Source organism: Salmo salar, chromosome 20 (genome assembly GCF_965601325.2).
Source record: "Salmo salar chromosome 20, fSalSal1, whole genome shotgun sequence".
NCBI lineage: Eukaryota > Metazoa > Chordata > Actinopteri > Salmoniformes > Salmonidae > Salmo > Salmo salar.
Genome location: NC_138310.1, coordinates 87,867,484 through 87,894,983, shown reverse-complemented (window position 1 = coordinate 87,894,983; position 27,500 = coordinate 87,867,484). Strand labels below are relative to the sequence as shown.

The following is a 27,500-nucleotide window of genomic DNA, read 5'->3' as shown; positions in this document are numbered from 1 at the left end:
GTTGGTCCCTGTGTGAATACATGCATCTGTCTAGTATGTGTTGGTCCCTGTGTGAATACATGCATCTGTCTTGGATGTGTTGGTCCCTGTGTGAATACATGCATCTGTCTAGTATGTGTTGGTCCCTGTGTGATTGTTTCTGTGTTAGTCTAAACCCCTAGTCTCTTCTCCTTCCTCTTAACACCTGAGCTTTTACCGTAACGTTCTCCAAACCCAGCCAGCACACTGAACTAAAACCAATTAAAGTGCACTGGTGGAAGCATAGAGGGTCTGGTGGAAGCATAGACGGTCTGGTGGAAGCATAGAAGGTCTAGTGGAAGCATAGACGGTCTGGTGGAAGCATAGAGGGTCTGGTGGAAGCATAGAGGGTCTGGTGGAAGCATAGAGGGTCTGGTGGAAGCATAGACAGTCTGGTGGAAGCATAGAGGGCCTGGTGGAAGCATAGAGGGTCTAGTGGAAGCATAGATGGTCTGGTGGAAGCATAGAGGGTCTAGTGGAAGTGTAGAGGGTCTGGTGGAAGCATAGCGGGTCTAGTGGAAGCATAGAGGGTCTAGTGGAAGCATAGATGGTCTGGTGGAGGCATAGAGAGTCTGGTGGAAGCATAGCGGGTCTGGTGGAAGCATAGAGGGTCTGGTGGAAGCATAGAGGGTCTAGTGGAAGCGTAGAGGGTCTGGTGGAAGCATAGAGGGTCTGGTGGAAGCATAGAGGGTCTGGTGGAAGCGTAGAGGGTCTGGTGGAAGCGTAGAGGGTCTAGTGGAAGCGTAGAGGGTCTGGTGGAAGCATAGAGGGTCTGGTGGAAGCATAGAGGGTCTAGTGGAAGTGTAGAGGGTCTGGTGGAAGCATAGAGGGTCTGGCGGAAGCACAGAGGGTCTAGTGGAAGCGTAGAGGGTCTGGTGGAAGCATAGAGGGTCTAGTGGAAGCATAGAGGGTCTGGTGGAAGCATAGAGGGTCTGGTGGAAGCATAGAGGGTCTGGTGGAAGCAGTAGCGATGCGTGGCTAACCCCCCCCCCCCCCCCCCCCCCCCCCGCTTAGTCTAATACAGTGACAACTAAAATATACCAAAAAAATGATTTAATCCAATCAACATAAGCTACATATGATGTGGATGTCCATGGTTCTGATTTCTGTGTGTGCGCGCGCGTGTGTGTGTGTGTGTGTGTGTGTGTGTGTGTGTGTGTGTGTGTGTGTGTGTGTGTGTGTGTGTGTGTGTGTGTGTGTGTGTGTGTGTGTGCGCATGCACGCACGTTGGTGCAAGTAGAAAACATGTTGACTCACTCTACTTGTAGAGAAATACCAATGCCTTCCTCCTCTCTTTCATATTGATGAAATAGTCTCTCAGTCTGTCATAGTACAAGCTTCTATATTTTGTTGTCCTAGGCTACCTGGCTAAAATGATTACTCACTAGCCTAACTTCCTTTCATGGGCAACGTTAGCTAGTTAACATTAGCCTTCTACATCTAGCTACCGTACATATTGAACTTCCTTCCTCTCAGGCCAGGGGCACAACAATGTAGGATTTAATGGTTGGATCAAAATCGCCGTTATAATCATTGTTCAGTACAGAGAATTAAGTAAAACCACAAGTCCAAATCCCTATCTCCATTCATGGCTAATTTAGGAAAGGGACAATTTTAGCTACAGACACAGAGAGGCGAAAGATAAATTATAAATGTAACATTTTTTTGGGGGGGAAGCCTGGTTTCCCTTGGCGTACATGAATCCCCGCCACTGAGTGGAAGCATCCGTCCCACTGGAACTAATTACAGCTGCTCATGCAGTCTCCCTCCATCCCTTCTCTACACGGGCCTGGGATTTGGCTCATGGCCGGCCCTGCATTTTCAATTGTAGACTGCTGTGCTGACAGCTTACAAATGAGCTGTGATTTACAGCCAGCTGGCTCCAGCAGCCAACACAGCCAACAGCCTCTCTTCTCCTCTGCTCTCCACAGACCCAGATCTAGACTCCCAGACCCAGATCTAGACCCACAGACCCAGATCTAGACTCCCAGACCCAGATCTAGAGCCAGACCCAGATCTAGACCCACAGACCCAGATCTAGAGCCAGACCCAGATCTAGACCCACAGACCCAGATCTAGAGCCAGACCCAGATCTAGACCCACAGACCCAGATCTAGACCCACAGACCCAGATTTAGAGCCAGACTACTAATAAGCAGCTCAGAGCTGTCACTATCTAGCCAAGTTGCAAAGTCAGAAGCTCCGCCTAGACAAAGGAGATGATTGTGGACTACAGAAAAAAGAGGACCGAGCACGCCCCATTCTCATTGACAGGGCTGCAGTGAAGCAGGTTGAGAGCTTCAAGTTCCTTGGTGTCCACATCACCAACAAACTAACATGGTCCAAAGACACAAAGACAGTTGTGAGGAGGGCACGACAAAATCTATTCCCCCTCAAGAGACTGAAAAGGTTTTGCATGGGTCCTCAGATCGTCAAAAGGTTCTACAGCTGCACCATCGAGAGCATCACGGTTGGTTGCATCACTGCCTGGAATGGCAACTGCTCGGCCCCCAACTGCAAGGCACTACAGAGGGTAGTGTGGACAGCCCAGTACATCACTGGCGCCAAGCTTCCTGCCATCCAGTGCCTCTATACCAGGCGGTGTCAGAGGAAGGCCCTAAAAATTGTCAAAGGCTCCAGCCATCCTAGTCATAGACTGGTCTCTCTGCTACCACAAGGCAAGCGGTACCGGAGCGCCAAGTCTAGGTCCAAGAGGCTTCTAAACAGCTTCTACCCCCAAGCCATAAGACTCCTGAACATCTAATCAAATGTCTACCCAGACTATTTGTATTGGCCCCTCCCCTTTTACACCACCGCTACTCTCTGTTGTCATCATCTATGCATAGTCACTTTAATAACTCTACCTTCATGTACATATTAGCTCAACTAACCGGTGCCCCCGCACATTGACTCTGTACCGGTACCCCCCTGTATATAGTCTCACTATTGTTATTTTACTGATGCTCTTTAATTACTTGTTACTTTTATTTCTTATTCTCATCCATTTTTTTTTTTAAACTGCATTGTTGGTTAGGGGCTCGTAAGTAAGGATTTCACTGTAAGGTCTACAAGTGTTGTATTCGGCGCATGTGACTAATAACATTTGATTTGATCTACATTTTTTCTGATATTTGAATTGAAATATAACCCCCCCCAAAAAAACTTAAACCTAACCTTAATCCTAACCTTAACATAAACTTAAACTTTACCCTAACCTTAAACACACTGCTAACCTTAATCCTAACCTTAACATAAACTTAAACTTTACCCTAACCTTAAACAGACTGCTAACCTTATGCCTAACCCTAATCTTAACCTTTTGATTTTGCAGCTTGGCCAAACACTGGTAACCCCTGAGCCTCAGCCTGTCAGCCTGTACTGCCCTCTGGTGTTAAACCTGTGTTTGTCTTGTCCGGACCATTCTAGTCACCAACACTATCTCATCCATGGAAAACAGCTACTGTATGTATTTGGATACTGGTCCTGTTATTAATCATAGAATATTTCAGTTTGAATTCTAGAAGAGGTATTTTTTTGTGAAATTGAGTTGAATTGCAGTGGCCAGTGGAGATAAAGACCCATGGTAGCTGTTAGCATCTGCAGTGGCCAGTGTAGATAAAGACCCATGGTAGCTGTTAGCATCTGCAGTGGCCAGTAGAGATAAAGACCCATGGTAGCTGTTAGCATCTGCAGTGGCCAGTGGAGATAAAGACCCATGGTAGCTGTTAGCAGCTGCAGTGGCCAGTGGAGATAAAGACCCATGGTAGCTGTTAGCAGCTGCAGTGGCCAGTGGAGATAAAGACCCATGGTAGATGTTAGCATCTGCAGTGGCCAGTGGAGATAAAGACCCATGGTAGCTGTTAGCATCTGCAGTGGCCAGTGGAGATAAAGACCCATGGTAGCTGTTAGCATCTGCAGTGGCCAGTGGAGATAAAGACCCATGGTAGCTGTTAGCATCTGCAGTGGCCAGTGGAGATAAAGACCCATGGTAGCTGTTAGCAGCTGCAGTGGCCAGTGGAGATAAAGACCCATGGTAGCTGTTAGCATCTGCAGTGGCCAGTGGAGATAAAGACCCATGGTAGCTGTTAGCAGCTGCAGTGGCCAGTGGAGATAAAGACCCATGGTAGCTGTTAGCAGCTGTAGTGTGAATGTGATCACAAGGAACACAATCAACTTCATTCAACCCAGTATTTCCTGTTGTAGTAATTCTAACATTTTGATCCTGGTAAATAGCAACCTGATGCCCTTTTAAATTACATGAACTACTAGTGTAAAGCCTTTACTACAGGCTGAAGCAAACAATGCTATGTTGAGGAGGACAGATAGTCTGAGGGCCCTTTCAGGGGTTTTAACGAATTGTTTCTCCTTCATGGATATTAACATATTCAGTAACAGAGCTTGCATTTCCACTTGTGCCCCTGTCTTCACCTTGTTCATTGGTCCTTGGCCAGTGTTCCAATCATGGCTGACAGGAAGAGCTCTTAGAAACAATACTACTGAGGCTGAGATGGTAATGAGGGTGGTTGGGGGGTCCACTCACCCTGCTCGTCGAACCCAAACATGTCACCTCTCGGCCGGGTAGAGGAGGAGGGTGGCCCTGGAGGGCCTGGAGGTCCGGGGAGGCCTGGAAGACCGATCTCTCCTGGTCTTCCTCTCTCTCCCGTTGGCCCTGGTAATCAGAGGGGGCATATCCTCTCACAACAATAGGCATGTATTGTCGTCAGATAAGATAAAGACCTGAACATGCATTGTCTTACGTCAGGTGGCGTCACTCCTACGCGATCCTTGCAGGCGGAATCGTCTGACGTAAGACAATCCACAACATATTGAAAGAAACAGAATGAATCTCACACATTCCCATCAGAGTTACATGTGGAATATCAGGATGGATCACCTGTGGGGCCCGTCTGTCCTGGAACCCCTGCCTCGCCAGCTGGGCCAGGAATTCCTGGTGATCCGATTGGCCCTGGAGGTCCTCTTCCTCCTATCGACCAGAACCAAAACCATTTGTTTAACATGTTGAGAGGAAACCTCCCCAGAGGTGATATATGGCTGTGTGTGTGTGTGTGTGTGTGTGTGTGTGTGTGTGTGTGTGTGTGTGTGTGTGTGTGTGTGTGTGTGTGTGTGTGTGTGTGTGGGGTGTGTGTGTGTGTGTGTGTGTGTGTGTGTGTGTGTGTGTGTGTGTGTGTGTGTGTGTGTGTGAGACACTGTATAGGGGGTGTTACCTGGGTGCAGGTTAGATAGAGGGCCTATAGGAGTGGGGTTGGGGGTGTTACCTGGGTGCAGGTTAGATGGAGGGCCTATAGGGGTGGGGTTGGGGGTGTTACCTGGGTGCAGGTGAGATGGAGGGCCTATAGGGGTGGGGTTGGGTGTGTTACCTGGGTGCAGGTGAGATGGAGGGCCTATGGGGGTGGGGGTGTTACCTGGGTGCAGGTTAGATGGAGGGCCTATGGGGGTGGGGTGTTACCTGGGTGCAGGTTAGATGGAGGGCCTATGGGGGTGGGGGTGGGGGTGTTACCTGGGTGCAGGTGAGATGGAGGGCCTATAGGGGTGGGGTTGGGGGTGTTACCTGGGTGCAGGTTAGATGGAGGGCCTATGGGGGTGGGGTGTTACCTGGGTGCAGGTTAGATGGAGGGCCTATGGGGGTGGGGGTGTTACCTGGGTGCAGGTGAGATGGAGGGCCTATAGGGGTGGGGTTGGGCGTGTTACCTGGGTGCAGGTTAGATGGAGGGCCTATGGGGGTGGGGGTGGGGGTGTACATCACGTTGTCATTGGAGCCCTCTGTTGAGTTGTTGAAGGAAGGTGATGGTGAACCTGCTCCCTCTAGCATCTTAATCTGGAATAACAAAGACCCAGGGTCAGATTAAATATAATTTATTTTATGTGGTTCTCCGTAGCTCAGTTAGTAGAACATGGCTCTTGCCAGGATTGTGGGTTCGATTCCCAGGACCACCCGTATGTAAACTGAAAGCACACACGACTGTACGTCGCTTTGGATAAAAGTTCTGCTAAATGGCATTATTAATATGTTATTATATTATTAGATATTCTGATGTGACAGGTAACACCCATCTTCCTGTGACTCCTTTCCTCCTGTCCTTCATTCTCACCTTGGACTCGATGAAGTTCAGTCTGTTGTTTATGTCAGTGAAGCCAGTGCAGTTCATACACTCTGCAATGAGAGGGAGAGGAGAGATGAGAGACAAGAGAGAGACGAGAGACGAGAGAGAGAGACGAGAGACGAGAGAGAGAGAGGAGAGACGAGAGGAGGGACGAGAGACGAGAGGAGAGACGAGACGAGAGACACACACACACACACACACACACACACACACACACACACACACACACACACACACACACACACACACACACACACACACACACACACACACACACACACACACACACACACACACACCCTCTCCTGGGAAGCCAAAAGACATACAAAAGAACAATAGCCGTAAAACAATATCCAATAATTTATTAGCTATTAAATATTTCCTTCATTAAATCATGTCAGACACTCAGACAGACGAAACAGTGACCTCTTGTCATCTTTCTCTCTGTCTCTCCAACACACACACACACACACACACACACACACACACACACACACACACACACACACACACACACACACACACACACACACACACGCACACGCACACAGCTCAGATTGTTTTCTCCCTACCCATTTCCAGTGCCCCTCTGTATGGCCAGCCTTTCTCCAGCAACATGAAGGGGTATGACAGACTTTCTCCAGCAACATGAAGGGGTATGACAGACTTTCTCCAGCAACATGAAGGGGTATGACAGACTTTCTCCAGCAACATGAAGGGGTATGACAGGCTTTCTCCAGCAACATGAAGGGGTATGACAGACTTTCTCCAGCAACATGAAGGGGTATGACAGGCTTTCTCCAGCAACATGAAGGGGTATGACAGACCTTCTCCAGCAACATGAAGGGGTATGACAGGCTTTCTCCAGCAACATGATGGGGTATGACAGACCTTCTCCAGCAACATGAAGGGGTATGACAGGCTTTCTCCAGCAACATGAAGGGGTATGACAGACTTTCTCCAGCAACATGAAGGGGTATGACAGGCTTTCTCCAGCAACATGAAGGGGTATGACAGACTTTCTCCAGCAACATGAAGGGGTATGACAGGCTTTCTCCAGCAACATGAAGGGGTATGACAGACTTTCTCCAGCAACATGAAGGGGTATGACAGACTTTCTCCAGCAACATGAAGGGGTATGACAGACTTTCTCCAGCAACATGAAGGGGTATGACAGACTTTCTCCAGCAACATGAAGGGGTATGACAGACTTTCTCCAGCAACATGAAGGGGTATGACAGGCTTTCTCCAGCAACATGAAGGGGTATGACAGGCTTTCTCCAACAACATGAAGGGGTATGACAGGCTTTCTCCAGCAACATGAAGGGGTATGACAGGCTTTCTCCAGCAACATGAAGGGGTATGACAGACTTTCTCCAGCAACATGAAGGGGTATGACAGGCTTTCTCCAGCAACATGAAGGGGTATGACAGACTTTCTCCAGCAACATGAAGGGGTATGACAGGCTTTCTCCAGCAACATGAAGGGGTATGACAGACTTTCTCCAGCAACATGAAGGGGTATGACAGGCTTTCTCCAGCAACATGAAGGGGTATGACAGACTTTCTCCAGCAACATGAAGGGGTATGACAGACTTTCTCCAGCAACATGAAGGGGTATGACAGACTTTCTCCAGCAACATGAAGGGGTATGACAGACTTTCTCCAGCAACATGAAGGGGTATGACAGACTTTCTCCAGCAACATGAAGGGGTATGACAGGCTTTCTCCAGCAACATGAAGGGGTATGACAGGCTTTCTCCAACAACATGAAGGGGTATGACAGGCTTTCTCCAGCAACATGAAGGGGTATGACAGGCTTTCTCCAGCAACATGAAGGGGTATGACAGACTTTCTCCAGCAACATGAAGGGGTATGACAGGCTTTCTCCAGCAACATGAAGGGGTATGAATGAATCCAATAGGTTTAATTGGCATCCAAAGGTTTAAGAAAGAAAACCCAAGTCAAGATCATATCAACTAATCTACTGGTTGCCACAAGGCACCAGTTGTATAAGAATCTGGTCACCTCTGGGTAAACTAAATGATATGTGCGGAAGAACATTGGTCCAGTAAATAGAACGTTTCAAATAGAAAGTTATGTTCTAGAAAAGTCAATAACACAAGTGTTCCGGAATGTTCCCCATCCACAGACACATCTGGCCACACTGGCCACACAAACCTAATGATGTAGAATGCCATAGCCATGGACAACTAGCAGTTATAAATAACTAGTCATTGCAACAACAAAATGAGCTAAATGGTTCTGGCTTCCTTATATCATGGTTTAACCACGGTACACTGGCAGCCATTGAGGTTTCTGTATTAAAATAGGACAGACAGGGTTTGGGTGGGGTAGAGTTAGTTGGTGTGTGTTGTTTCCCTCCAAAGTATTTATTTACCATTAGTATAAGCGTACATGCATGCATCCACAAACAGAAGCAAAGATCAAGGGCTCAACCAAACACATTCCTCTGTAATTCATCAGCCCACACACTCAGTACTGTTATCTGCCTACATACTCAGTACTGTTATCTGCCTACACACTCAGTACTGTTTATCAAGCCACTTCAGTGAGACCAAAATTAACCAAATGATCTCCTTGTGATAAGAGTAATATCACTGAGAATCAGTACAGTAGGGGGTGATGTATGTACAGAGCGATGTGGGGTTTGGTTACAGCACTGAACTGAAATTACCCTCTATCCCTCTCTGTTCCCAATGAGAGGTTTGGGATCTAGAGTCATTACTGTATCATAAACACGCGCCACAGAGACGAGTCAATATGTCATAAACATGAGCCTGGAGTAATCTACACCAACCCCAATGTGCGGAGGTGGCAGGGTTCTGTTTGGGAGGGAATGTAAGGTTCCGTTGTACGAAAGCTAACACAGTACTTACAATGGAACTTCAATCTACAGGAGATGTATACCATGATACCATGACAACATAAAGATATGGAGTCTCATAATGATACCATGACAACATAAAGATATGGAGTCTCATAATGATACCATGACAACATAAAGATATGGAGTCTCATAATGATACCATGACAACATAAAGATATGGAGTCTCATAATGATACCATGACAACATAAAGATATGGAGTCTCATAATGATACCATGACAACATAAAGATATGGAGTCTCATAATGATACCATGACAACATAAAGATATGGAGTCTCATAATGATACCATGACAACATAAAGATATGGAGTCTCATAATGATACCATGACAACATAAAGATATGGAGTCTCATAATGATACCATGACAACATAAAGATATGGAGTCTCATAATGATACCATGACAACATAAAGATATGGAGTCTCATAATGATACCATGACAACATAAAGATATGGAGTCTCATAATGATACCATGACAACATAAAGATATGGAGTCTCATAATGATACCATGACAACATAAAGATATGGACCCTACACCCCAACCTGAGCACTCTGTTCTGTCACCTCTGGTCTCTTAGCCCTCCTACCCCTACAGGAGGGCAGCTCCCACACAGCCCAGTCAAAGCCCTTCTCTGTCCTGACACCACAATGGTGGAACAAGCTTCCCCCTAAAGTCAGACAGGAGTCCCTGCCCAACTTTCAAAAACGTCAAATTAAGATCCTACATCTGTATATAATTACTGAATTACTAAACATGTCTATTATTCAATTTGATGTAAATGAGTTTAAAGACAGATAGTTGAAGGGTCAGACTGTAACAGATCATCATAGGTCCTCAAATACCTAACTGGTTGAGTCAGACAACAGAGAGAGTCTGGAATACACACACACACACACACACACACACACACACACACACACACACACACACACACACACACACACACACACACACACACACACACACACACACACACACACACACACACACACACACAAACACACACACTCACACACACACACACACACACACACACACAAACACACACACACACACACACACACACAAACACACACACACACACACACACACAAACACACACACACACACACACACACACACACACACACACACACACACACACACACACACACACACACACACACAAACACACAAACACACACACACACACAAACACACACACACACACACACACACACACACACACACACACAAACACACACACACACACACACACAAACACAGGGGCTGAATATTTTACCGGTATTTTACAAATGTTCCATTCCGAGAAAAATCACTTTTCCCACCAAAACCGGAAGCATTATAAAGCATTATAAACTATATAAATATGTCTGGATTTGATTAGCGCTTTGATTAGCATGAAAATTAAAACCTAATTATACCTGAACCTGATGAGCCATGTATTAATAACATTTAATGAGCCCTACATAATGACATTTAATGATCCCTACATAATAACATTTAATGAGCCCTACATAATGACATTTAATGAGCCCTACATAATAACATTTAATGATCCCTACATAATAACATTTAATGAGCCTTACATAATAACATTTAATGAGCCCTACATAATAACATTTAATGATCCCTACATAATAACATTTAATGATCCCTACATAATAACATTTAATGAGCCCTACATAATAACATTTAATGATCCCTACATAATAACATTTAATGAGCCTTACATAATAACATTTAATGATCCCTACATAATAACATTTAATGAGCCCTTCATAATAACATTTAATGAGCCCTACATAATAACATTTAATGACCCCTACATAATGACATTTAATGAGCCCTACATAATAACATTTAATGAGCCCTACATAATAACATTTAATGATCCCTACATAATAACATTTAATGATCCCTACATAATAACATTTAATGAGCCTTACATAATAACATTTAATGAGCCCTACATAATAACATTTAATGAGCCTTACATAATAACATTTAATGATCCCTACATAATAACATTTAATGAGCCCTACATAATAACATTTAATGAGCCCTTCATAATAACATTTAATGAGCCCTACATAATAACATTTAATGACCCTTACATAATGACATTTAATGAGCCCTACATAATAACATTTAATGAGCCCTACATAATAACATTTAATGAGCTCAAGCCCAAATGATTGTGCCGTTATCCAATGCATATAGTATATTTTATTTTAAATGTAACCTTTATTTAACTAGGCAAGTCAGTTAAGAACAAATTCTTATTTACAATGACGGTCTTCCCCGGCCAAACCCTGACGACACTGGGCCAATCGTGTGCCACCCTATGGGTCTCCCAATCACGGCCGGTTGTGATACAGCCTGGAATCGAACCAGGATCTGTAGTGACGCCTCTAGCACCGATAATGCAGTGCCTTAGACTGCTCGGGAGCCCAATATGATAAACGCTACTACACATTATGCACCACAGAACACATAAAGTCCATAGACGTCACACCCTGATCTGTTTCACCTGTCCTTGTGCTTGTCTCCACCCCCCTCCAGGTGTCGCCCATCTTCCCAATTATCCCCTGTGTATTTATACTTGTGTTTTCTGTCTGTCTGTGCCAGTTTGTCTTGTTTGCCAAGTCAACAAGCGGTTTTCTCCTAGCTCCTGGTTTTTCTAGTCTCTGTTTTTCCCTCATCCTCCTGGTTCTGACCCTTGCCTGTCCTGACTCTGAGCCCGCCTGCCTGACCCTTGCCTGTCCTGACTCTGAGCCCGCCTGCCTGACCCTTGCCTGTCCTGACTCTGAGCCCGCCTGCCTGACCCTTGCCTGTCCTGACTCTGAGCCCGCCTGCCTGACCCTTGCCTGTCCTGACTTTGAGCCCGCCTGCCTGACCATTCTGCCTGTCCCTGACCTCTAGCCTGCCTGCTACCCTGCACCGTTTTGGACTCTGAACAGGTTATGAACCCTTGCCTGTCCCCGACCTGCCTTTTTCCTACCCCTTGGACTATAATAAATATCAGAGCTCAAACCATCTGCCTCCCATGTCTGCATCTGGGTCTTGCCTTCTGTCGTTATAATAGATGTAGCTAGCTATATTCTCTCTCTGGTAAATAAATGAAACTAGCTCCAATAGGCTAATAGTTTTGGAGTGTGAACTGTATTACTGTACTGTATTGTATTATACTGTATTATATGGACTGGAATTATGTACCTCGTTCAAGTCAGGGGTTAGCTAAGAGAACATGCAATTTTGGTGCAGCACATACGGCCTACAAAGTTTAGGCTAGCAAATTTGATTTTAATTTTGAAATACAATAGGGTCTATTTGTATAGTTAGTAGGCTGACGCATATACAGTGCATTCGGAAAGTATTCAGACCCCTTGACTTTTTCCACATTTTGTTAGGTTACAGCCTTACTCTAAAATTGATTTTTAAAAAGAATCCTCAGCAATCAAACAATACCACATAATGACTAAGCGGAAAAAATACCTTATTTACAGAATTCAGAACCTATGAGAACCTTTGCTATGAGACTCGAAATTGAGCTCAGGTGCATTCTGTTTCCATTGATCATCCTTGAGATGTTTCTACAACTTGATTGGAGTCCACCTGTGGTAAATTCAATTGATTTGACATGATTTGGAAATGCACACACCTGTCTATGTAAGGTCCAACAGTTGACAGTGCATGTCAGAGCAAAAACCAAGCCATGAGGTCGAAGGAACTGTCCGTAGAGCTCCAAGACAGGATTGTGTCGAGGCACAGATCTGGGGAAGGGTACCAAAACATTTCTGAAGCATTGAAGTTCCCCAAGAACACAGTGGCCTCCATAATTCTTGAATGGAAGAAGTTTGGAACCACCAAGACTCTTCCTAGAGCTGGCCACCCGGCCAAACTGAGCAATCGGAGGAGAAGGGCCTTGGTCAGGAAGGTGACCAAGAACCCAATGGTCACTCTGACAGACCTCTAGAGTTCCTCTGTGGAGATGGGAGCAGTACTCCACCAATAAGGCCTTTATGGTAGAGTGGCCAGACGGAAGCCACTCCTCAGTAAAAGGCACATGACAGCCCACTTGGAGTTTGCCAAAAGGCACCTAAAGACTCTCAAACCATGAGAAACAAGATTCTCTGGTCTGATGAAACCAAGATTGAACTCTTTGGCCTGATTGCTAAGCATCACATCTGGAGGAAACCTGGCACCATCCTTACCGTGAAGCATGGTGGTGGCAGCATCATGCTGTGGGGATGTTTTTCAGCGGCAGGGGCTGGGAGACTAGTCAGGATCGAGGGAAATATGAATGGAGCAAAGTACAGAGAGATCCTTGATGATAACCTGCTCCAGAGCGCTCAAGACCTCAGATTGGGGCGAATTTTCACCTTCCAACAGGATAATGACCCTAAGCACACAGCCAAGACAACATAAGAGTGGCTTTGGGACAAGTCTCTGAATGTCCTTGAGTGGCCCAGCCAGAGTCCGGACTTGAACACAATCGAACATCTCTGGAGACCTGAAAATAGCTGTGCAGAGACACTCCCCATCCAACCTGACAGAGCTTGAGAGGATCTGCAGGGAAGAATTGGAGAAACTCCCCAAATACAGGTATGCCAAGCTTGTAGCGTCATACCCAAGAAGAATGGAGGCTGTAATCACTGCCAAAGGTGCTTCAACAAAGTACTGAGTGAAGGGTCTGAATAATTATGTAAATGTCATATTTCAGTTTGAAATGTTTAATAAATTAGCAAAAGATTGTTAAAACCAGTTTTTACTTTGTCATTATGGGGTATTGTGATGTCATTATGGGGTATTGTGTGTAGATTGATGGGGAAATAATCATGTTATTAGCCTACCTTCTCTTTATCTCTCTATTGTTGTTTCATTCCTTACTCGCCTTCAAACGTTAAATGAAATACGTTTCGTTGTCCTTATCTTCATCATTCCAATGACATCCTTGAATAATATAGGACTAGAATTAGATGCAGAATGCTTTCACTTCTCTTTATTTTTGAATTATTATGGGTCTGAATAAATAACTGCTATAGCCTACCGTTATCGGCATTCGCTCTTCTTACAAACCATCCTTTCTATTGTCTGACGTATTTAACATAGAGGAAAAAAAGAGCTTGCGTCCCTCTTCGAAGTCTATTTGTATAAGAAATGCTAAACAAAATTATATCCAGCAAGCTGTTCTAGTCTAGTTTTTCCTGCATGGGACTACAAGAGCAAAGGAGTGTTTTTTAAGGAGAGAGGCCAGTGGAGCACAGGTGATTGCTTATTGCGCAAAAGACAGAGGCTATAAGTTAGAAGCTTATTATGCATAACCCATCATTAGCTAAATATAAGGATAATACTGCATTGAATGTATTACCTGAAAGAGGTAGGCTAGGACATAGGGCTATAGATCAATCTAGAACAGAAGTATCTATTTTGGATTGTAATTTGAATGGAGTTGGTAGGCTTGCATCACTGGGCAGCTCACGGCTGGGTTTCCCTTTGTAGTCCGTAATAGTTTGCAAGCCATGCCACATCCGACGAGCATCAGAACTGGTGTAGTAGGATTCAATCTTGATGCTTTGCTTGTTTGATGGTTCATCTGACGGCATAACTGGATTTCTACAAATGTCCGGATTCGTGTCCCGCTCCTTGAAAGCAGCAGCTCTAGCCTTTAGCTCGATGCAGAGGTTGCCTGTAATCCATGGCTTCTGGTATGGTCACTGTGGGGACGACGTGGTTGACGCCCTTATTGATGAAGCCGTTGACTGAGGTGGTATACTCCTCAATGCCATTGGATGAATCCCGGAACATATTCCAGTCTGTGCTAGCAAAACAGTCCTGTAGCGTAGCATCCGCATCATCTGACCACGTCCGTATTGAGCAAGTCACTGATACTTCCTGCTTAAGTTTTTGCTTATAAGCAGGAATCAGGAGGATAGAATTATGGTCAGATTTGCAAAATGAAGGGCAAGGGAGAGCTTCTCTGTGTGTGGAGTAAAGCGTCTCTAGAGTTTTTTTCCCCTCCTCTGGTTCCACATGTGACATACCGGTAGAAATGAGGTAAAACAGATTTAAGTTTCCCTGCATTAAAGTCCCCGGCCACTAGGAGCGCCGCTTCTGGATGAGCATTTTCTTGTTTGCTTATGGCCTTATACAGCTCGTTGAGTGCGGTCTTATTGCCAGCATCGGTTTGTGGTGGTAAATAGACGGCTACAAAAAATATAGATGAGAACTCTCTTGGTAGATAGTGTGGTCTACAGCTTATCATGAGGTACTCTACCTCAGGCCTGCAATACCTCGAGACTACCCTAATATTAGACATCGCGTACCAGCTGTTATTGACAAATAGACACACACCCCCAGCCCTCGTCTTACCAGATGTAGCTGTTCTATCCTGCCGATGCACGGAAAACCCAGCCAACTGTATATTATCCATGTCGTCCTTCAGCCACGACTCGGTGAAACATAAGATATTACAGTTTTTAATGTCCCGTTGGTAGGATAGTCTCGAACGGCGCTCAACTAGTTAATTCTCCAGTGATTGCACGTTGGCTAATAGAATGGATGGTAAAGGTGGATTACCCACTCGCCGACGAATTCTCACAAGGCACCCTGATCTCTTCCCCCTGTATTTCCTTCTTTTCTTCATGTGAATGACAGGGATTTGGGCCTTGTCCGAGAGCAACACTGTATCCTTCACGTCCGACTCATTAAAGAGAAAATCTTCGTCCAGTACGAGGTGAGTAATCGCTGTCCTGGTATCCAGATACTCTTTTTGGTCATAAGAGACGGTAGCATCAACATTATGTACAAAATAAGTTATAATTTGAAAAAAAAAAATCGCTAAATAGCACAATTGGTTAGGAGCCCGTAAAACGGTAGCCATCCCCTCCGGCGCCATTCTTGTAATATATATATATATATATGTAACCGATGTGAAATAGCTAGTTAGTTAGCGGTGGTGCGCGCTAATAGCGTTTCAATCAGTGACGTCACTCGCTCTGAGACTTGAAGTAGGGTTTCCCCTTGCGTTGCATTGCAAGGCTTTTGTGGCGCGATGGGTAACGATGCTTCGTGGATGTCAGTTGTTGATGGTTCGAGCCCAGGTTGGGGCGAAGAGAGGGACGGAACCTACACTGTTACATATATATATATATATATATATATATATATATATATATATATATATATATATATATTTTATCTATACAATTAAAAAACAAGGTGACCCCTGAAAGCCAGATGGAGATGGGTAAACTAGATGCACATTCCATCTTTATATTACTATAGCATAGGCTAATGCAGGCCTACCTGTCACACGGAGAAAAGTTACCATGATGAGATGATAGGTCTACATCCAATGTGAACCGCACTCCACCCTGAGATGGGCTGTCTGTCCCCACCCTGAGATGGGCTGTCTGTCCCCACCCTGAGATGGGTTGTCTGTCCCCACCCTGAGATGGGCTGTCTGTCCCCACCCTGAGATGGGTTGTCTGTCCCCACCCTGAGATGGGCTGTCTGTCCCCACCCTGAGATGGGCTGTCTGTCCCCACCCTGAGATGGGCTGTCTGTCCCCACCCTGAGATGGGCTGTCTGTCCCCACCCTGAGATGGGCTGTCTGTCCCCACCCTGAGATGGGCTGTCTGTCCCCACCCTGAGATGGGCTGTCTGTCCCCACCCTGAGATGGGCTGTCTGTCCCCACTCTGAGCGTTGATTCCTCATGCAGAGGCCGTAGAGAAGTCAGATTTAGACATTGCATATCATTTAACAGTTCCATTTCATGCAATGCTGTTTATATAAATAATTTATTATGACTTACCAGTTTCTCGCAGTTATTTATCCCGGGAAAAGGGAGAGGTTTTGGGCGGTAAATCCCAGTAAATCTCGGTCACCGGGTCCCCCCCATTCAACCCTAACACACACACACACACACACACACGCACACGCACACGCACACGCACACACACACGCACGCACACGCACACGCACACACACACACACACACACCCACACACACAGACACACACACACACACGCACACACACACACTGTCATTCTCTCATGCTCTCAGAATGCAATGGTTCATCAGTTCACCATCCAGACGGCTTCACAACCAAAACATCCTCATCTGGTCCAGGACACTACAACTACAGACTGTTGATCCACACCTTATCTGGCCCAGGACACTACAACTACAGACTGTTGATCCACACCTTATCTGGCCCAGGACACTACAACTACAGACTGCTCAGATAGATGCCCTTAGGACACAGACAGACTGACAGGTCCAGGACCAGGTATGGCTCTCCCCAAACACCTAGGGGTCATTGGTAACTGTCTAGCTTATGTCTGCTCTCAGAACAGCCAGAGACAGAGACATTACTTATCATGCCCTCTCACATGGGGGATATGGTGCTGTTTTATCACTTTAACTGAGAAGAGAGGAAAGACTGAATGGAGGAGAGAGAGAGGGTAGGTAGAGATGGACAGGGAGAGAGATATGGAAAAGAGAACCCAGGGAAAGAGAGAATAAGGAGAGCTGAGGGACGAGAGGAAGGGAGAGCTGAGGGAGGAGGAAAGGAAGGGAGAGCTGAGGGAGGAGGAGAGTAAGGGAGAGCTGAGGGAGGAGGAGAGGAAGGTAGAGCTGAGGGAGGAGGAGAGGAAAGGAAAAGCTGAGGGAGGAGGAGAGGAAGGGACAGCTGAGGGAGGAGGAAAGGAAGGGACAGCTGAGGGAGGAGGAGAGGATGGGAGAGCTGAGGGAGGAGGAGAGGAGGGAGAGCTGAGGGAGGAGGAGAGGAAGGGAGAGCTGAGGGAGGAGGAGAGGAAGGGACAGCTGAGGGAGGAGGAGAGGAAAGGAAAGGAAAAGCTGAGGGAGGGAGGAGAGGAAGGGGAGCGCTGAGGGAGGAGGAGAGGAAGGGAGAGCTGAGGGAGGAGGAAAGGAAGGGAGAGCTGAGGGAGGAGGAGAGGAAGGGAGAGCTGAGGGAGGAGGAAAGGAAGGGAGAGCTAAGGATGGAGTAGAGGAAGGGAGAGCTGAGGGAGGAGGAAAGGAAGGGAGAGCTGAGGGAGGAGGAGAGGAAGGGAGAGCTGAGGGAGGAGGAAAGGAAGGGAGAGCTGAGGGTGGAGGAGAGGAAGGGAGAGCTAAGGATGGAGTAGAGGAAGGGAGAGCTGAGGGAGGAGGAGAGGAAGGGAGAGCTAAGGATGGAGGAGAGGAAGGGAGAGCTGAGGGAGGAGGAGAGGAAGGGAGAGCTAAGGATGGAGGAGAGGAAGGGAGAGCTGAGGGAGGAGGAGAGGAAGGGAGAGCTGAGGGAGGAGGAGAGGAAGGGACAGCTGAGGGAGGAGGAAAGGAAGGGAGAGCTGAGGGAGGAGGAGAGGAAGGGACAGTTGAGGGAGGAGGAGAGGAAGGGACAGCTGAGGGAGGAGGAGAGGATGGAAGAGCTGAGGGAGGAGGAGAGGAAAGGAAAGAAAAAGCTGAGGGAGTTGGAGAGACAATGAGAGCTAGAGAGGAGAGGTGTTGAATGACTAAATGAACAATGAAGCGCTGCCAATATTAAACCCTACAAAACTCGTAAACGTGCAGAGCAAAGCTCACCCATAGCGTTTCAGGAATACATGATTGACAGCCGAATAATTCCTCCTAAATGGATCTTCATATTCTTTAAGTCCTCCCTCATTTGCTTGAAGCTCATCCTGGGTGTTAAACTGTGGAAATGATTCAGGTTAACCTGCAGATTAGCAGAGTACATGGGAATATATTCCCTTCTCTTGACAGGATTTGGGAATAGAAAGATTATCTCCACAGTAAGTGTTGCTGAAGTTTTGGTCAAATATGCAGGAGTTTAGAGGTTGTCTATTCTTGCTGAAGTTTTGGTAGAGTATGTGGGAGTTTTATTGAGTTGCCAGTAAGGCGACTCCGGGTTAGGTCCTGGCATTGTTGCTACATAACTTCCTCCTCACACAGCCCCATTACCTTGTTAAAGTGTGAGATAGGCATCAAGGTGCCGCTACGACAGAGTGGAGAAGAGACAGGGGCCAACGGCAGCTAAATTACTTCCACATTTCTCCCAAATGTTTTCCATGCTGTCATGTGTCTGCACTACGCACACTGACCCATGTACACACAAGCAGGAAACACACACACATACACACATTTTTCCTGCCTCAGCAAAAATCCATTGTAGAAACATTGATTGAGAACATAATTATATATGGTGGTTTATTTTCTAGAGAGGAAGATGTTTATTTTATAGAGGAAGATGAGTTTATTATATAGAGAGGAAGATGAGTTTACTTTCTAGAGAGGAAGATGAGAGTAAAGGGACTAAGGCTAAAAGAAGAGAAGAAAAGAGGAACGACAGAAGAGAGGAGGAGAGAGGAGGAGAGAGGAGGAGAGAGAGTAGAGAGAGGAGGAGAGAGGAGGAGAGTAGAGAGGAGGAGAGAGGAGAGAGAGGAGGAGAGAGGAGGAGAGAAGAGGAGGAGAGAGGAGGAGAGAGGAGAGAGAGAGGAGGAGAGTGGAGGAGAGAGGAGAGAGGAGGAGAGAGGAGAGAGGAGGAGAGAGGAGGAGAGAGAGAGGAGGAGAGAGGAGGAGAGAGGAGGAGAGTGGAGGAGAGAGGAGAGAGGAGGAGAGAGGAGGAGAGTGGAGGAGAGAGGAGGAGAGAGGAGAGAGAGGAGGAGAGAGGAGAGAGAGGAGGAGAGAGGAGGCGAGTGGAGGAGAGAGGAGGAGAGAGGAGGAGAAAGGAGAGAGAGGAGGAAAGAGGAGGAGAGAGGAGAGAGGAGGAGAGAGGAGGAGAGAGGAGAGAGAGGAGGAGAGAGGAGAGAGAGGAGGAGAGAGGAGGATAGAAGAGAGAGGAGAGAAAGGAGGAGAGAAAGGAGGAGAGAGGAGGAGAGAGGAGAGAGAGGAGGAGAGAGGGGAGAGAGGAGGAGAGAGGGGAGAGGAGGAGAGAATAGAGGAGGAGAGAAAAGGAGAGAGGACAACAAGTCGGCAGTTTGATTGATGTATAAGCAGACTTCTCAAATATCCACCATGACCCAGCCGCCAGAGGACAACACAGACAGGGCTGAGAAAACAATGTATTGGCCTTCAGAGTTTAGTAGTGGGGCTCAACAGAACGTGTCTCATCGATGGCACTGATCTAGGATCACCTTACCTTCCCAAAACCTTTACGTAACCATTAGGGTGGGGATATGCCAGACTGACCGTACAGGGGAAATGTTCAGTTGCTCCATCCATTAAAGTTGGTGCCCAGTGGGAAGCTTTTTTTACTTCAATGTTTGTAAACAAAGTAAATGTAAACAAACACTATAGCCTCAAGTGGTTACATTTCTCCAACACAATCACTCAACTGTTTACCGAAACAGGGGCGGGGAGTACCTCTTTGTTATTGTTTCTACTGCTGATTGCCGCTTTAAATCAATGTGTTGGGACTACCTAATCCTCCTATGCAACTAAGGCAGGTGGCTGGTCTGTAAAGTTAATCCAGAGAGAATCACATCGAACCAAAACCATTTTGGATCACTTCTGGACTATAGAGACAACCAAAAGGACTACAGACACAACCAAAAGGACTACAGAGACAACCAAAAGGACTACAGAGACAACCAAAAGGACTACAGAGACAACCAAAAGGACTACAGACAACCAAAAGGACTACAGACAACCAAAAGGACTACAGACAACCAAAGGACTACAGACAACCAAAGGACTACAGAGACAACCAAAAGGACTACAGATACAACCAAAAGGACTACAGACAACCAAAAGGACTACAGAGACAACCAAAAGGACTACAGAGACAACCAAAAGGACTACAGACACAACCAAAAGTACTATAGAGACAACCAAAAGTACTATAGAGACAACCAAAAGGACTACAGACACAACCAAAAGGACTACAGACAACCAAAAAGGACTACAAAAGGAAACACAATTTTTCTAGAAGTGTAATAAGGGTTGCTAACAGGCTGATTGGTCGGCTATTTGAGCCAGCAAAGGGGGCTTTACTATTCTTGGGTAGCTGAATGACTTTTGCTTCCCTCCAGGCCTGAGGGCAACACGCTCTCTAGTCGGCTTAAATTGAAGATGTGGCAAATAGGAGTGGCAATATCGTCTGCTATTATCCTCAGTCATTTTCCATCCAGATTGTCAGACCCTGGTGGCTTGTCATTGTTGATAGACAACTATACGTTTTTCACTTCTTCCACACTGACTTTATGGAATTACAATTCTTGTCTTTCATAATTTGGTCCGATATACTTGGATGTGTAGTGTCAGCGTTTGTTGCTGGCATGTCATGCCTAAGTTTTCTTATCTTGCCAATGAAAAAGTAATTAAGTAGTTGGCCATATCAGTGTGCTTTTTGATGAATGAGCCATGATGGAGCCGAGTACTGATAAAGAACGACACTGTTGTCTCTATCACCCCACGCTCCAAACTCCCTCTTTAATCAGTCTCACCCCATCTCTCCTTCACACCCCACGCTCCAAACTCCCTCTTTAATCAGTCTCACCCCATCTCTCCTTCACGCTCCAAACTCCCTCTTTTATCAGTCTCACCCCATCTCTCCTTCACGCCCCACGCTCCAAACTCCCTCTTTAATCAGTCTCACCCCATCTCTCCTTCACAGCCAACGCTCCAAACTCCCTCTTTAATCAGTCTCACCCCATCTCTCCTTCACACCCCACGCTCCAAACTCCCTCTTTAATCAGTCTCACCCCATCTCTCCTTCACAGCCAACGCTCCAAACTCCCTCTTTAATCAGTCTCACCCCATCTCTCCTTCACGCTCCAAACTCCCTCTTTTATCAGTCTCACCCCATCTCTCCTTCACGCCCCACGCTCCAAACTCCCTCTTTAATCAGTCTCACCCCATCTCTCCTTCACAGCCAACGCTCCAAACTCCCTCTTTAATCAGTCTCACCCCATCTCTCCTTCACACCCCACGCTCCAAACTCCCTCTTTAATCAGTCTCACCCCATATCTCCTTCACGCTCCAAACTCCCTCTTTTATCAGTCTCACCCCATCTCTCCTTCACGCCCCACGCTCCAAACTCCCTCTTTAATCAGTCTCACCCCATCTCTCCTTCACACCCCACGCTCCAAACACCCTCTTTAATCAGTCTCACCCCATCTCTCCTTCAGACCCCATCTCTCCTTCACACACCACGCTCCAAACTCCCTCTTTAATCAGTCTCACCCCATCTCTCCTTCACGCTCCAAACTCCCTCTTTTATCAGTCTCACCCCATCTCTCCTTCACGCCCCACGCTCCAAACTCCCTCTTTAATCAGTCTCACCCCATCTCTCCTTCACACCCCACGCTCCAAACTCCCTTTTTAATCAGTCTCACCCCATCTCTCCTTCACACCCCATCTCTCCTTCACACACCACGCTCCAAACTCCCTCTTTAATCAGTCTCACCCCATCTCTCCTTCACGCTCCAAACTCCCTCTTTAATCAGTCTCACCCCATCTCTCCTTCACACCCCACGCTCCAAACTCCCTCTTTAATCAGTCTCACCCCATCTCTCCTTCATGCTCCAAACTCCCTCTTTAATCAGTCTCACCCCATCTCTCCTTCACACCCCATCTCTCCTTCACACACCACGCTCCAAACTCCCTCTTTAATCAGTCTCACCCCATCTCTCCTTCACGCTCCAAACTCCCTCTTTAATCAGTCTCACCCCATCTCTCCTTCACACCCCACGCTCCAAACTCCCTCTTTAATCAGTCTCACCCCATCTCTCCTTCACGCTCCAAACTCCCTCTTTAATCAGTCTCACCCCATTTCTCCTTCACACCCCACGCTCCAAACTTCCTCTTTAATCAGTCTCACCCCATCTCTCCTTCACACCCCACGCTCCAAACTCCCTCTTTAATCAGTCTCACCCCATCTCTCCTTCACACCCCACGCTCCAAACTCCCTCTTTAATCAGTCTCACCCCATCTCTCCTTCACACCCCACGCTCCAAACTCCCTCTTTAATCAGTCTCACCCCATCTCTCCTTCATGCTCCAAACTCCCTCTTTAATCAGTCTCACCCTATCTCTCCTTCACACCCCATCTCTCCTTCACACCCCACGCTCCAAACTCCCTCTTTAATCAGTCTCACCCCATCTCTCCTTCACGCTCCAAACTCCCTCTTTAATCAGTCTCACCCCATCTCTCCTTCACGCTCCAAACACCCTCTTTAATCAGTCTCACCCCATCTCTCCTTCACACCCCACGCTCAAACTCCCTCTTTAATCAGTCTCACCCCATCTCTCCTTCACACCCCACGCTCCAAACTCCCTCTTTAATCAGTCTCACCCCATCTCTCCTTCACACCCCAAACTCCCTCTTTAATCAGTCTCACCCCATCTCTCCTTCACACCCCAAACTCTCTCTTTAATCAGTCTCACCCCATCTCTCCTTCACAGCCAACGCTCCAAACTCCCTCTTTAATCAGTCTCACCCCATCTCTCCTTCACGGCCAACGCTCCAAACTCCCTCTTTAATCAGTCTCACCCCATCTCTCCTTCACACCCCACGCTCCAAACTCCCTCTTTAATCAGTCTCACCCCATCTCTCCTTCACACCCCACGCTCCAAACTCCCTCTTTAATCAGTCTCACCCCATCTCTCCTTCACACCCCACACCCCACGCTCCAAACTCCCTCTTTAATCAGTCTCACCCCATCTCTTTCACACCCACGCTCCAAACTCCCTCTTTAATCAGTCTCACCCCATCTCTCCTTCACACCCCACGCTCCAAACTCCCTCTTTAATCAGTCTCACCCCATCACTCCTTCACAGCCAACGCTCCAAACTCCCTCTTTAATCAGTCTCACCCCATCTCTCCTTCACGCTCCAAACTCCCTCTTTAATCAGTCTCACCCCATCTCTCCTTCACGCTCCAAACTCCCTCTTTAATCAGTCTCACCCCATCTCTCCTTCACACCCCACGCTCCAAACACCCTCTTTAATCAGTCTCACCCCATCTCTCCTTCACACCCCACGCTCCAAACTCCCTCTTTAATCAGTCTCACCCCATCTCTCCTTCACAGCCAACGCTCCAAACTCCCTCTTTAATCAGTCTCACCCCATCTCTCCTTCACACCCCAAACTCCCTCTTTAATCAGTCTCACCCCATCTCTCCTTCACACCCCAAACTCCCTCTTTAATCAGTCTCACCCCATCTCTCCTTCACACCCCACGCTCCAAACTTCCTCTTTAATCAGTCTCACCCCATCTCTCCTTCACACCCCACGCTCCAAACTCCCTCTTTAATCAGTCTCACCCCATCTCTCCTTCACACCCCACGCTCCAAACTCCCTCTTTTATCAGTCTCACCCCATCTCTCCTTCACACCCCACGCTCCAAACTCCCTCTTTAATCAGTCTTACCCCATCTCTCCTTCATGCTCCAAACTCCCTCTTTAATCAGTCTCACCCCATCTCTCCTTCACACCCCATCTCTCCTTCACACCCCACGCTCCAAACTCCCTCTTTAATCAGTCTCACCCCATCTCTCCTTCACGCTCCAAACTCCCTCTTTAATCAGTCTCACCCCATCTCTCCTTCACGCTCCAAACTCCCTCTTTAATCAGTCTCACCCCATCTCTCCTTCACGCTCCAAACACCCTCTTTAATCAGTCTCACCCCATCTCTCCTTCACACCCCACGCTCCAAACTCCCTCTTTAATCAGTCTCACCCCATCTCTCCTTCACAGCCAACGCTCCAAACTCCCTCTTTAATCAGTCTCACCCCATCTCTCCTTCACACCCCAAACTCCCTCTTTAATCAGTCTCACCCCATCTCTCCTTCACACCCCAAACTCCCTCTTTAATCAGTCTCACCCCATCTCTCCTTCACAGCCAACGCTCCAAACTCCCTCTTTAATCAGTCTCACCCCATCTCTCCTTCACGGCCAACGCTCCAAACTCCCTCTTTAATCAGTCTCACCCCATCTCTCCTTCACACCCCACGCTCCAAACTCCCTCTTTAATCAGTCTCACCCCATCTCTCCTTCACACCCCACGCTCCAAACTCCCTCTTTAATCAGTCTCACCCCATCTCTCCTTCACACCCCACACCCCACGCTCCAAACTCCCTCTTTAATCAGTCTCACCCCATCTCTTTCACACCCCACGCTCCAAACTCCCTCTTTAATCAGTCTCACCCCATCTCTCCTTCACACCCCACGCTCCAAACTCCCTCTTTAATCAGTCTCACCCCATCTCTCCTTCACACCCCACGCTCCAAACTCCCTCTTTAATCAGTCTCACCCCATCTCTCCTTCACACTCCACGCTCCAAACTCCCTCTTTAATCAGTCTCACCCCATCTCTCCTTCATGCTCCAAACTCCCTCTTTAATCAGTCTCACCCCATCTCTCCTTCACACCCCATCTCTCCTTCACACCCCACGCTCCAAACTCCCTCTTTAATCAGTCTCACCCCATCTCTCCTTCACGCTCCAAACTCCCTCTTTAATCAGTCTCACCCCATCTCTCCTTCACGCTCCAAACTCCCTCTTTAATCAGTCTCACCCCATCTCTCCTTCACGCTCCAAACACCCTCTTTAATCAGTCTCACCCCATCTCTCCTTCACACCCCACGCTCCAAACTCCCTCTTTAATCAGTCTCACCCCATCTCTCCTTCACAGCCAACGCTCCAAACTCCCTCTTTAATCAGTCTCACCCCATCTCTCCTTCACACCCCAAACTCCCTCTTTAATCAGTCTCACCCCATCTCTCCTTCACACCCCAAACTCCCTCTTTAATCAGTCTCACCCCATCTCTCCTTCACAGCCAACGCTCCAAACTCCCTCTTTAATCAGTCTCACCCCATCTCTCCTTCACGGCCAATGCTCCAAACTCCCTCTTTAATCAGTCTCACCCCATCTCTCCTTCACACCCCACGCTCCAAACTCCCTCTTTAATCAGTCTCACCCCATCTCTCCTTCACACCCCACGCTCCAAACTCCCTCTTTAATCAGTCTCACCCCATCTCTCCTTCACACCCCACACCCCACGCTCCAAACTCCCTCTTTAATCAGTCTCACCCCATCTCTTTCACACCCCACGCTCCAAACTCCCTCTTTAATCAGTCTCACCCCATCTCTCCTTCACACCCCACGCTCCAAACTCCCTCTTTAATCAGTCTCACCCCATCTCTCCTTCACAGCCAACGCTCCAAACTCCCTCTTTAATCAGTCTCACCCCATCTCTCCTTCACGCTCCAAACTCCCTCTTTAATCAGTCTCACCCCATCTCTCCTTCACACCCCACGCTCCAAACACCCTCTTTAATCAGTCTCACCCCATCTCTCCTTCACACCCCACGCTCCAAACTCCCTCTTTAATCAGTCTCACCCCATCTCTCCTTCACAGCCATCGCTCCAAACTCCCTCTTTAATCAGTCTCACCCCATCTCTCCTTCACACCCCAAACTCCCTCTTTAATCAGTCTCACCCCATCTCTCCTTCACACCCCAAACTCCCTCTTTAATCAGTCTCACCCCATCTCTCCTTCACACCCCAAACTCCCTCTTTAATCAGTCTCACCCCATCTCTCCTTCACACCCCACGGTCCAAACTCCCTCTTTAATCAGTCTCACCCCATCTCTCCTTCACACCCCACGCTCCAAACTCCCTCTTTAATCAGTCTCACCCCATCTCTCCTTCACACCCCACGCTCCAAACTCCCTCTTTAATCAGTCTCACCCCATCTCTCCTTCACACCCCACGCTCCAAACTCCCTCTTTAATCAGTCTCACCCCATCTCTCCTTCACACCCCACGCTCCAAACTCCCTCTTTAATCAGTCTCACCCCATCACTCCTTCACACCCCACGCTCCAAACTCCCTCTTTAATCAGTCTCACCCCATCTCTCCTTCACACCCCACACCCCACGCTCCAAACTCCCTCTTTAATCAGTCTCACCCCATCTCTTTCACACCCCACGCTCCAAACTCCCTCTTTAATCAGTCTCACCCCATCTCTCCTTCACACCCCACGCTCCAAACTCCCTCTTTAATCAGTCTCACCCCATCTCTCCTTCACAGCCAACGCTCCAAACTCCCTCTTTAATCAGTCTCACCCCATCTCTCCTTCACGCTCCAAACTCCCTCTTTAATCAGTCTCACCCCATCTCTCCTTCACGCTCCAAACTCCCTCTTTAATCAGTCTCACCCCATCTCTCCTTCACACCCCACGCTCCATACACCCTCTTTAATCAGTCTCACCCCATCTCTCCTTCACACCCCACGCTCCAAACTCCCTCTTTAATCAGTCTCACCCCATCTCTCCTTCACAGCCAACGCTCCAAACTCCCTCTTTAATCAGTCTCACCCCATCTCTCCTTCACACCCCAAACTCCCTCTTTAATCAGTCTCACCCCATCTCTCCTTCACACCCCAAACTCCCTCTTTAATCAGTCTCACCCCATCTCTCCTTCACACCCCAAACTCCCTCTTTA

The 27,500-nt window shown here is 47.3% G+C and overlaps 1 protein-coding gene across 4 annotated transcripts in view; it reads right to left on the bottom strand.

Annotated features, from left to right (window-relative positions):
• LOC106581516 (uncharacterized) overlaps positions 1 to 27,500 on the bottom strand; it is a 47,100-nt gene that overhangs the window by 8,501 nt on the left and 11,099 nt on the right. For all 4 annotated transcript variants that reach the window (XM_082966792.1, XM_082966789.1, XM_082966791.1 and 1 more), the window contains exons 4-7: positions 6,128 to 6,189; positions 5,727 to 5,853; positions 4,912 to 5,001; positions 4,558 to 4,686 (exon numbers count right to left, since the gene is read on the bottom strand). In XM_082966792.1, the coding sequence (XP_082822918.1) occupies positions 4,558 to 4,686; positions 4,912 to 5,001; positions 5,727 to 5,853; positions 6,128 to 6,189 (408 nt within the window). The remainder of the gene's footprint in view (positions 1 to 4,557; positions 4,687 to 4,911; positions 5,002 to 5,726; positions 5,854 to 6,127; positions 6,190 to 27,500) is intronic.